The following is an 11349-nucleotide window of genomic DNA, read 5'->3' as shown; positions in this document are numbered from 1 at the left end:
GATCAGGCCCGGCCTCCTCTGTCTGCCCTGCCTCCCTCGACCTCCCCTTCTAATCACCACTCTAATTCAGGTCACTTCCCGTAGGAGAAGGGACAGCAGTCCTTGTCGATCAGCATCTGGCTTATGTCACTTAACACAGAGGCCTGCAGTCCTACCTATCAATTCTGCACATGGCAGGACTGCACTCTTTTTCCTGGCTGAGTAATATTTCACCGTGTCTATCCACCTCATTTTCTGTACCCATGCATTTGTCAGTGGCCACCAAGCCTGATTCCACAGCTCAGCAGTTGTGAGCAAATCTGCTGCCTTGCCCAGTGTTCTCAGTACCTCAGCTATTGGTGATGGACCCGACACAGGGGCTGTAGTTCTTCCTTCCTTTCTACTCCACCTTGTCCCCCCCGGGACCCCAGCTGCTGCCAGTTATGGGGCAACAAACTCCCCTTGCCAGGATGACGGTCAGGCCTCTGTTGCAAAATGAGAAAAGGAAGAGTTCTCTCGAAGGATTTCAAGGGAGCCTCACACACTTCCTTCCTCCCTGGGGTGTTCCCTAAGCCCCTCCTTGAAGGCCCCAAGAAACGAATCTCTAGTGATGTCTTGGGGCGGAGGGACAGCCCCTGGCTGCAGCATGGAGGGAATCCCTTTCCGGTATCCTTCTGCAGATGCCAGCCCAGGCCAAGAGCCACAAGGCCAGTGGTGTGTCCTCCCTGCCCCCATGCAGGACTCATTAGGGTGGAGCAGGATGGCATGGTGTGGGGACAGATGGCCACAGCTGGAATCCTGCTCACCCACCCTGCTGTACCTACCCGCTGATTTTTTGTGGGGGAGGAGCGACTCAGCCCACCCTGGGGGTGGGGCTGGCGTGGCATATGGTGCTGGGGATCGAACCACGGTCCCTGCACACTTGCCTAAGCTTGCCTAAGCAGGCACTTTAGAGTGCTGAGCTATCTCGCCAGCCCTCTACCTGCTGATTCTTCTCCCACTGCCTGCTTCTGGGGGCTCTCCTGGCTCTCAGGGGTCCTGGGTCAGTGCCAGAGGCCAACCTAGGCAGCGAGACTGGGGGAGACGGGAGCCTCCTGCCTCAGCCTTCTCAGCTAAGCAGTGCGGTCTCCGACAGGCCTAGAGGGAACCGCTCCTCAGGAGTTTGTGGATAACACACTGTGCCTCAGCCCTTAGCAACAGCACAGGCGACCCGGTCCAGTGCCGGTGGCACCAGAATAATAGTGACCAGTGTCACAGTGCAGCCGCTGGACCCCTAACTCCTGGGATTGTGCCCTGCCCGGCCATGCCCAGCACAAAGGAGAAAAGTACAGCTGGGCCGCACTGGCTCTGGACCCCACAGGCCACATGCCCAGGGGCCACCCTGCATCACCTGTGGGCTGGGGCTCCTCGGTTCCCCTCTGAGCACCCCGCCCTCTGTCCCCTGTCCCTCGTGACCCCCAGCTCTCCTGTCTCAGCTGAAGGCCCAGGCACCTCCAATAGGCAATCTTCCTGCCTCTGTCTCTGCTCACCCCTGCCTGGCCCCTGGATGCCCCTACCGACTGTGTCCCTGGCCCCTGCCCCGGGTAATAATTATGTGAATGGCTTGGTTAACAGAGGTGAAAGCTGAGTTAGTGATTGCAGGAAGGCCCCTCCTCGGGCAGATCAGAGGTGCCCAGAGGAACGCACCAGGGCACTGCTTTCCTGGCTTCGCTCTGCACTCCAAGCTGTGCCCCCGTATGCTCCCTACTGCCGTCCCCTCTGGGACTGGGCCACCAGGGGACCCTGCTGGCCCTTCTGCCACTGCAAGCCCTGGCTTCTCAGGGATCCCCCCCTTACCCCCCATTTGGCCTCCTTGCTCTGAGGCCTATCTCAGCTCCCATGAGCCCCTGCAGGTCCTTCCTGAGCTGGACAAGGCTCTGGGGACCCTGCTGTCCAGGAGGGGACCGACTCATCCTGGAAGTCACAAGAGTACTCTGCCGGGGGGTAGGGGAGGTGGGCCAGGAGGTAGCACTCCCGAGCTGCCTGTCTCTCTGGTTTTTTCCTCGGTTTCCCCAGGATGTCCCTGAGGGCAGCCTGGCCTGCTTGCTGGGCGTCCTGGGGAGCCATGGAGCTGTGCGGGTCACCCACCCCATTCTGCCTCCTCTGGGCCCACCTGATGACCACCTCGCCTGGCTGTCAGACAGTGTCCGCAGCTCCCAGTACTGCTGTTGGCTGTGGTCTGTGCCATGTGCTGTCCCCAGCGGACCTCGGGCCAGGCTGGCCACAAGAGCAAGAGCAACTCAGGACAGTGAGGTGCTCCACGCCTGGCCATTGGGGGCCACCCGCTGACAGGCTACCGAGGCAGCCAGCCGTGGCCCGGCCTGGGCCCTTCCGTGACTCTTGCTGGGGGAGGGCTCCACTGACCTCTGCCTCCGCCACACCCCGGCCCCCCGCAGTCACAGCCCTAGCGCAGTAAGGTCACCTCCAAAGCTCTGCCCAGGCCTTGGCTCTGCGCAGGGTCCCGTGGCACACAGGCCTGTATCTCAGTCTGAGATCACGATCAGCCGAGCACAGCAGAGCAGCTGTGGAGGGGCAGAGACAGCTCGCACCTCCGGGCCTCACTGCCATGGGGGTCTGCAGAGCAGGCCGCTGCGGGCACCCTGGCTCTGCACTGCCGGCCCCGGGCGGTCCAGCTCCAGGGCCTCTGCGGCTCTGCTTTGCACCAGATCTCGGTGGTCTCACATTAACTGCACTCACACCTGCACCTTGGGGCCTGGGGACCAGCATGAAAAGCCTCCCTGGGTACTTCCGAGCCCTGACGCCCGGCCTGCCCTCCCAGCCCGACAACACACGCGCATAGTGCTCCCCAGCGCTGGAAAGTAACCAGTCCCATTTCTGGGCTTGTCACTCCACGCCGGCATAAATATTTGTGCTGTACAAAAAGGTATTTTAAAATGTAAACGGCGAACCCAAATATTTATTCATTTGAAATACAAAAATGCCCTAAAACACTAAGTCAATGTAAATGCACAAAATACGCATTCTCATTCTGGTCAATGTTAGCAGATAAAATAAATCAAGATGGCCAGGCGCAGGCACACACGCCCGTTTTCTGGCTATTCTAGAGCCTGCGGCAGGAGAATTGCAAGTTCTAGGCCAGCTGGGGCAACCCGGCAAGACTTTGTGTCAAAAGTAAGACCCTAATACTGATAAAAGGGCCAGGGGGTGTTGCTCAGTAACAGAGCACCCCCGGGTTCAATCTCCAGTATCAGCAAAAATAAAATCAGAACATCCATGCTAAAATTTGTGCACTTTAGAAGCTCAAACTTGAGGTATAAAAGCGGAGAGAAAGACAAACTACTTGATTGCTTTCAAAGCAGAATCTTAAAGTTGGCAGTATCGTAATGTTCCACACGGCAGCCGGACATGGTGGTGCAGGCCTGTGACCCCAGGAAGCAGGAGGCTGAAGCGGGAGGATCCCCATGAGTCCAAGGCCAGCCTGGGCTACGTAGCGAGTTCAAGGCCAGCGTGGACTACACAGAACAAGAAACAAAAGGCCGCGTGTTTTCCAGACCGACTACTGCTGCTGGGCACAGTGAGATGACAGATCTGTGCGATATGCTTGTGTTTTCTGCTGACGAGGCTGCTGGCCTTTTTCTCAGGGACTCTGTGGTCTTCCGTTTAGAAGGAGCCATTGGTCTTGTTTCCAGAGCAACTCTGGTTGGTCTTGAAGCCTTGTTTTATCTGCGCAGAGGAGATCCTGACGCGGCGTTTCCTGTGTCAGTTTCAAAACCGTTGCGTTGGATCCACACGTTAGGATGAGTGTGGCTGTGGTCAGCGTTGTGCTTGTGACAGCTTCGCTCGGTCTGCGGTGGTGGGCGGAGACTGAGGGGCCTTGGGACACTGTTGCGGTTCACAGATTTTAGCCATTGTCATGGCCTCAGCTGGGGAGCATCCGGTGCATGGAGGGGAGGGGAAAGCCAGGCGCGGCTTCCACGGTGGCCCACTCACAGCCACCTATTCCTCTGTGTCTCTTCTCAGGGGCCCCATCCTTCCCACATCCTGTCACCTTCTCTGTTGTTTCTCCTGTCTCTGACTAAATGATAAGGGTCCTTCAAACCATACAGGACTGCGAGGCACACACCTGTAATCCCAGAGCTCAGGAGGCTGAGGCAGGAGTGTCACCATGAGTTTGAGGCTAGCTGAGGCTACACAGCAAGCTCCTGTCATGAAAAATGAAAACAAAACAAATGTACCACAGTGCGTTGGGAACACCTTAAAAATTGGTCATTCCTCCTCAGAAACTATCCAGAGTTCAAATCCCCAGTTGTCTCATACTTTATTTTTTTATCTTTATAATGGCTTGTTTGAAATTTTGGATTTTTCTTGTTGTTGTTATTGTTGTTGTTTTTGAGATAGGGTCTCACTATGTAGTCCAGGCTGTTCTTGAACTCACGATAATCCTCTTGCCTCAGTTTCCCCTGGGCTGAGATGGCAGGTGTGCCCCACCACACCCACTGGAATTTTCCAATTTTCTTTAAAAATTCTAAAATAAAAAGTATGAAGCAAGCAAAGTGTGCCACGCGGGGCCCCAAGCGTGATATCTGTGAAGGCTGTGGGGCAGCCCCTGGCCAGAAGGCCCTGGATCAACCCCAGGGCCCGGGACAGCAGGACAGGAAAGGTCGGGAGTGGAAGTGAGTCTGTCCTGGAAGGCACTGGGAAGTTGTTTGTACTTGGCCTGGAGCACCGGGCAGGCGGAGAAGGTGATGTCTCAGGCACAGGGAGGCTGGGGAGCCCCTAGGCTCGGCGACCCTCAGGGAGGACCAGCCCCAAGGTATTTTTCTGTCCATAAACACATGCAGTTCTGAGTGCTACAGTTTTGTGTAGATACTATTCAAAGAGTCAAGCTGACCCCTGACCTGCTCTTTTAATTTAACAGCTTGTCTTGACACTGTTTCCTGTCTGTTATCCTGGCTCTGTAACATTTTCATAACCATCGTGGACAGATAGACCATGACTTACAGCTCCAGCCCTCAGCCCAGTTTTCTTTGCCTTGAGCGCAAGAGATATCACTCTGATTTTTACCAGATGTGCAGTAACAGCCTAGCGGTAAATATTTAGAATAGTTGGGATTGAACATAAAAAGGTTCAGTTCCCCTGCTGAGTCCTAAAGCCCAGCTGAGAGGTCACCATGGCAACTGTTGCTACAGCACCAGTCAGGGTGATGGGCAAGAGTCCTAGGCGGTTTAACAAGCACAGTGCAGGAGGGACAGGAGAGGGCCTGCCTCATGGGCTGGGGGACAGCGGTGACAGTTTGGCCAACCTGGACTGAATGCTCGCTATCTGGCAGGTGCCTTGGTGTTTTGTTGTCAGAAGAGTCACTAATACCAACTTCCTGTTGCTTGGAATGTGATTTTTTTGTTTTCAGACTGGGTCACCCATTATAGTCTAGGCTGGCCTCTAATTCCCAGTGATAGTCCTGCCTCAGCCTCCCCTGTGCTGGGATGACAGGTGTGTGCCAGGTGTATGTCATTTAGGGTGTTTTTTTTTTTTTTTTTTTTTTTTTTTTAACTGAATACAAACCTCTCTTTCCTCATCTTAGGAAACCAAGCAAAATCATGCTTTGGGGCATTGTTTTTAAAATTTTAAAGTAGAAAAGTGATGGTGCTATCCAAAATTCTGTTACATCAGAATGTGACAAGAGGTGGCCTTAGCTTCGATTCCAGATGAGTACAGCTCAGCCTCTATGCTAGATTCCCGAGGACTTGGATTAACGCTGCCACGCACCTTTTCCAGTGGGTGTGCTGTTAGCTCCACTGCTTGGAGGAATTGTGCGTGTGTGTGCCTGAGTATGTGTGTGTGCGTGTGCGTGTGTGTGTGTGTGTACACGCATGCACATCTGCCGAGTGAGGAGACTCCCATCCCGGGCTCTGTGTGAGAAAGGCATACAGAATAGCAAAAGCCAGGCCTGGTGGCTCACACCTGCAACCCCAGCACTCATGAGGCTGAGGCAGGAGGATCCCTAGGAGTTCAAGGCCAGCCTGGTCTACACAGCCAGACCTTGTCTCAAAAAAATTTAAATAAATAATTAAGAAAAATAAATAAGTAAATAAAACAGTGTGAAACATCAGCATGCATTTTGTCTTAAACTATAGGCGAATGTTAGTTATTTGCAGAATTGGATCTTTTCCCCCTAAAAACTAGAACACTTTTTTTTTCTTTTGGATTTAATGAAATATCAATGCCAAAGCCATCTTGTCATGGTGAGACAGATGTCACACTGGGGAAAGTGTATGGCATGGCTCTGAGCCCTGTTAAACAGGAAAACACATTTATGGACAGACACACACAGAGCCACTGATGATTTTACTATCTTCACTCAAGTGAGAAAGGGCTCTGGCGTCTTGAGGACACAAGGGGTGAGCCTGATGTCAACACCTCGGTTCTCCTTCCCCAGCCGTCAGCTCCTCTGCCGTCTTGGTCCCAGACCTTGGCCATCTGCCCACCACATTCCGACCAGGCACTCTGTCTCCGCCTGGCCTCTGACCTCCATGTCGAATGTGGCCACCTGTCCTTGTCCCTAACCCCCACCTCCATGCGGACCACACTGCATAAGACAGCCCCAGCCAACCAGGGGTCCGTGTCCCAAGACTTCCACAGCCACCCGCCCCTGCAGGTTCACCTACACCCATGATGAAGTTACCAGGTTTAGGGACTGTACCCGAGCTGCCCCAGCCCCAGTGGGGACACTCAAGGAATGCAGAGCAGAGGCCAAGGGGGCCACTGCTCCAGCCTGTGCTTCCTGGGTGACCCAAAGTGAACAGAGGCCAGCCTTGCCCAGCGAGAGCTGGGGTAAAGGTGAGCTCCAGCCTGTGGCCTCCGGGTGTGGCCCCTCAGATCGGGAGGCAGGACTGGCACATCCTGCAGAGCTGGCTTCTCCAGGGTGGGGCATGCCCAGCCAGCCAGTGGGCAGGGCCGGGCAGGCTTCTGCAGGGGACATGACCCACATCCATCAGGTGGCATAGAGACTGCCAGAGCTGGCCCAGCCACTTCTGGTTTGGGTGGGATTTCCTGGGGCACATCAGGACCTGGCTACAGCTTCAGTCGTGTGTACTGGGTGCCGTACGGGGGCTGGCCCTAAACCGTCCCAGCTTCAGACTTTAATGAAGATTTGATGGAAGCTACGGCTCCATTCCCAGTGACACATGTGTATGTACCCGAGCTCGGGCACCTGCGCACATGCACGGATTTACCTATAACCTGAGAATCTGCCTGAAGCCCACCCGTGGGCTCCTGTGCGCCTAGCACACAATCCCCACCTTTGCATCTGGCATCTCCTTAGCTTCCCGCTTGCCTGGTAGTGTGGACGTCCAGTTGCCCTGACGACAAAGGCTGAAGTCGGGTGGCTTCCTCAGCAAAGCCACGGTCACACCTGGAAGGCCTGGCTTGTGGGTGCCCCAAGCTCTGTGTGCGGCTCTCCTGTCCCATGGGCAGGACATTCTCCATGCTTAGGCTACACAGGAGAGTCAGGAGGGCTTCTGGTTGCTGGGTACCTCGTGCTTCCGTCCCCTCAGGGTCCTTAGGGACAGTGTCGTAGGGATGGGGTGATGACAAAGCCCATGGCACTCTGCAGTGAGTGCGGGTGACCTGGGACATCAGCATGCTTTTTAAATTTGACTGGGGCTTTCAGTAATGAATGCTTCTTCTGCTGGGTGTGGTGATGTACACCTATAATCCCAGTACTTGGGAGGCTGAGGCCGCAGGATTGCCTCGAGTTTGAAGGCAGCTGGGTTGTGCTCTGGATTTGTCTCCCTGCCCCCACCTCAGTGCCTAAAGTCTTCTGCACAGTGACAGGATCAACACTGCCTCTGTCGCCTTCTGGGATCTGTGCTGTATTTTGTCACATGAAAGAGGTCTGGCCAGGAAGGAGAGGACAGCATGGCGACAGCAGCCAGTTCCTGCCTGGGAGGACAGTGCCCACCTAGTGCCACCTGTCCTCCCCCAGCTATCGTTGTAGACCCTGGCTCCCCAGCAGCCCCCGCTTGCTGTGTGCAGGAAGCAGAGCCTGCGGGGACTGTCAGCCTCAGCCCCAGAGGACAGGCACACAGGTGGCGGCGGCCACTGCAGTGGGCTGCCGGCCTCCGCGCCCCTCTGTGAGGCGCCTCTCAGAGTCTGATCTTTCTGGCATCTTGTCGCAAAGCCTACAAAGCCGCTCCACAGAGCACAGGCATCTGGAGGTGTGGTTCAGTGGCCCGCAGTGGCTGGCTGCTCTGCTATTCGGGGGTCTTGGCCTAGACCTGGGAGGAAGCCTGCCCAGCCGCAGCCTCGCCCTGAGTGAAGGGCTTGTTCGGAAATGAGGGAAGGACCCTTGGGGTCACTCTGATTCTTTATTCTGAAGTGACTGTTTGGGGGAGGGGCTGATGGACACCCCCACCCCTACCTCCGTGAACAAGCACTGGGGGCATTCAGGAGCACAGCTATAATCCCAGCATTCGAGAGGCTGAGGCAAGAGGATCGTTGAGACCAGCTACAAACTGAGACCAAGGCCAACTTCAACTTCATAGTGAGACCCTATCTCCAAAAGACCAACAAATAAATAAATAAATAAATAAATAATAAAGCCAGGAGGCTAAGTTAAGACAGTCACTGGGTTCGAGGCCGCCCTGGGCTGTACCGTGAGACTCTGTTTCCAAATAAAAATACATTAATCAAATGACATAACACCAGAAAGCATGGGCCCCCCCTCTAACCTGACGCCCTCCTCAGGTTTTCTGGGGTGTGGAGGGAGGAGGAAAGGTGCCTGCTTCCTGGTGCTGGCTCACACAGGTACAAGGTTTCCGGCAGCGGAGCTCTAGCTTTTCCTCAAAGCTTCTGCAGCCTGTAAGAACAGAGAATTCTGCATGTAGCTCCTACGTGGCTTTGGACTGGTGGCTTTTGCGGGGACCAGCGTCATCATGGAGCTGATTGATTAATCTGGTACTTTTTTGTATCGCTCCCGAGGTTGCTACCTTGTTGCTCTGTATAACCAAAGGGTTTATACCCCGCTACTCTGTGCTTCACTACTCTGACACAGTAACTACTATTCTGGTCCTCGTACCCTGATGACCTGTGCTGTGACATAAAGACTGTGTCTTTTCTTTGACCATGAAATTGACTCAAGCCCAAGGGACCCGAGGAAGGTTGGCAGGTGGGACCACGAGCCCCAGCCTTGGCTCCCAGCACCACTTGGGGGTTTACCAGTACACTTGAGCTTTCCCCAGTCCTGCGTCTTTGTGTCTTGCCCTGTCACGAGGTGCAGGGGTGGCACTTCAGAGGAGAGAGCCTCGGTGACTTGAACTGAGAAGTTGAAGCAAAGACCAAGGGCGTACCATGCAATGTTCCATTCACAGTGTGGTGGTTTATTGGCAGAGCGTTGATTTTTTGATACAGGGTTTTGCTGTGTAGTTCAGTCTGACTTTGAACTCATTATGTGGCCCAGGTTGGTCTCGAACTCATGGAAGTCCTCCTGCCGCAGCCTGTTGAGTGTTTGGATCACAGGTGTGCACCCCCACGCCTGGTTTGGGTGGGTGTAAGGAACTCTGTGTTGCCATTGCTAGCGAGTGCACAGCCAGGAGCTGGATGGTCCACCCTACCTGACCTGCTTGGAGTTAGGCAGTGACTGAGCTGATGGTTTCTCCATGTCCTCTTTCAGGAATGTGGCCTGGGACCCCAGCCATGGCGGCACTTTGAGCAAGACCCGGTGACAGGCAAGGGCTGTCTCCTACCAACCCTGCCAATTAGGCATCAAGATGCTGAGCCTGAAACTCCCCAGGCTGTTCAACACAGACCAGGTGCCCCAGGTACGTGCTGAGGGTGAGTGCTGGGAGCGGCCAGGGCTTGGCTCCAGTGAGGATACTGCTGTCTCCTGCTCTTGGCAGTACCCCTCCCTCCACGATGCCCTCTTGTGCCCCCATGGGGACATGAGCCTCCCCCTTGTATCCTCCAAGCTGGACATGGAAGTGGTCCCAGATGTGGAAGCTGTAGCTGGCCCACGACACCTGTGTTCCTTGTAGAAGCAGAGTCTTTGTCGGGGTTGAAGCTGCAGGCTGAGGAGAGGAAGCTGAAGTGGTTGGGGGGCAGGAGGAGGACTCTGGGTGGGCTCTGGAAAGCGGGACAGGCTGCAGTCTCCTCTGGGACTTTGCTGTTCATCTGGTCCCTTGCAAGCAGCCCAGGCCAGGGTGATGGTGGGGGCTGGTGAGGGGACCTCAGAGCCACCTTTCTGTGGGCTCCTGGCCCTGGGAGACATCCTAACACATCTGCGCCTGGCCCACACCAGCCTCATCAGCCTTTGGGATGACACTCTGTCATCAGCATACAGGGACATCTGGGTGACCTCCTTCCCTCTGGAGAAGCAAGCATGTCACTGCACCTCAGTGACATGTGTCTCGGTGGCAGATTCTTTTCCTTGGGGACTGAAGACAAGAGAACGTTATTCATGGCAGGAAGTTTCACTTGGGGGTGTCAGGGAAACCAAGAGCCCCTCACCCTGCTCACTGCCAAGCACTCTTAGCTTTGTGTCCCCCAATTCCAACAATTCTGAACCCAACTCAGCTCCACATATGGGAGATTCAAAGGAGACCCCTGGACCCCGAGATATGAAGTGCCCCAAGGAAGGTACTGATGGCTGCTGGGGAGATGAGAACAGTCCAGGAAGCGAGCCAGGCCTCTGCTCGTCCCTGGCGAGACCCTGACTGCGTGCTGACATGGTGGTGGTGACCCATGGGACCAGGGGGTGACCTCTTGATGTATTTACTCCTGATTTTTATTGGCTGCTTCTGGTGGGTGCAAGTGCTATCCACAGTATTCAGAGGTCAGAGGCATAAATCCTGTTCCTAGCCAGGTGTGGTGGCACATACTTGTCAGCCCAGCACTCGGGAGGCTGAGGCAGGAGGATCGTTGCAAGTTCAAGACCAGCCCGGGCTACAGAATGAGCTCAAAGTCAGTCTGAACTTCATAGCAAGAGCCTGTCTTGAAAAGACAAAAAAAGAAAAGAAAAGCAAAAGAAAATCCTGCCCCTGCTCCTCTAGGGGTCAGGTCAAGATTTGCAGATGGGCAAGAGTACTTTGTAAAGGGTAGGGACAGGGCTGGTGAGATAGCCCAGTGGAATAAGTGCCTGCTTTGGCAAGCGCAGGGACCGGGGTTCAATCCCTGGTCCTGCATGCCGTGCTGGCCCTGCCCCCGGGACACGCTGACCTGGTGAATGAGTCCGGGCATAGTGTCACATACCTGTAATCCCTTGGTTACAGTGTCACATACCTAATCAGTGCTTGGGAGGCTGAAACCAGGAGGATCACTACAAGTCTGATCTGTGTAGTGAGACCCTGTAGACCTTGTACTAAATAATAATAATTT

At 54.8% G+C, this 11349-nt stretch overlaps 1 protein-coding gene across 2 annotated transcripts in view; it reads left to right on the top strand.

Moving 5' to 3' along the window:
* Paqr5 (progestin and adipoQ receptor family member 5) overlaps nucleotides 1-11349 on the top strand; it is a 41306-nt gene that overhangs the window by 13750 nt on the left and 16207 nt on the right. For both annotated transcript variants that reach the window (XM_023712533.1, XM_004628781.2), the window contains exon 2: nucleotides 9650-9797. In XM_023712533.1, coding sequence (XP_023568301.1) covers nucleotides 9747-9797 — 51 coding nt within the window. In that variant the 5' untranslated portion in view covers nucleotides 9650-9746. The remainder of the gene's footprint in view (nucleotides 1-9649; nucleotides 9798-11349) is intronic.

The sequence above is a fragment of the Octodon degus genome, unplaced genomic scaffold (assembly GCF_000260255.1).
Source record: "Octodon degus isolate 3935 unplaced genomic scaffold, OctDeg1.0 scaffold00026, whole genome shotgun sequence".
Taxonomy (NCBI): domain Eukaryota; kingdom Metazoa; phylum Chordata; class Mammalia; order Rodentia; family Octodontidae; genus Octodon; species Octodon degus.
Note: the sequence above shows the minus strand (reverse complement) of the source record. Positions and strands in the feature narration are given on the sequence as shown.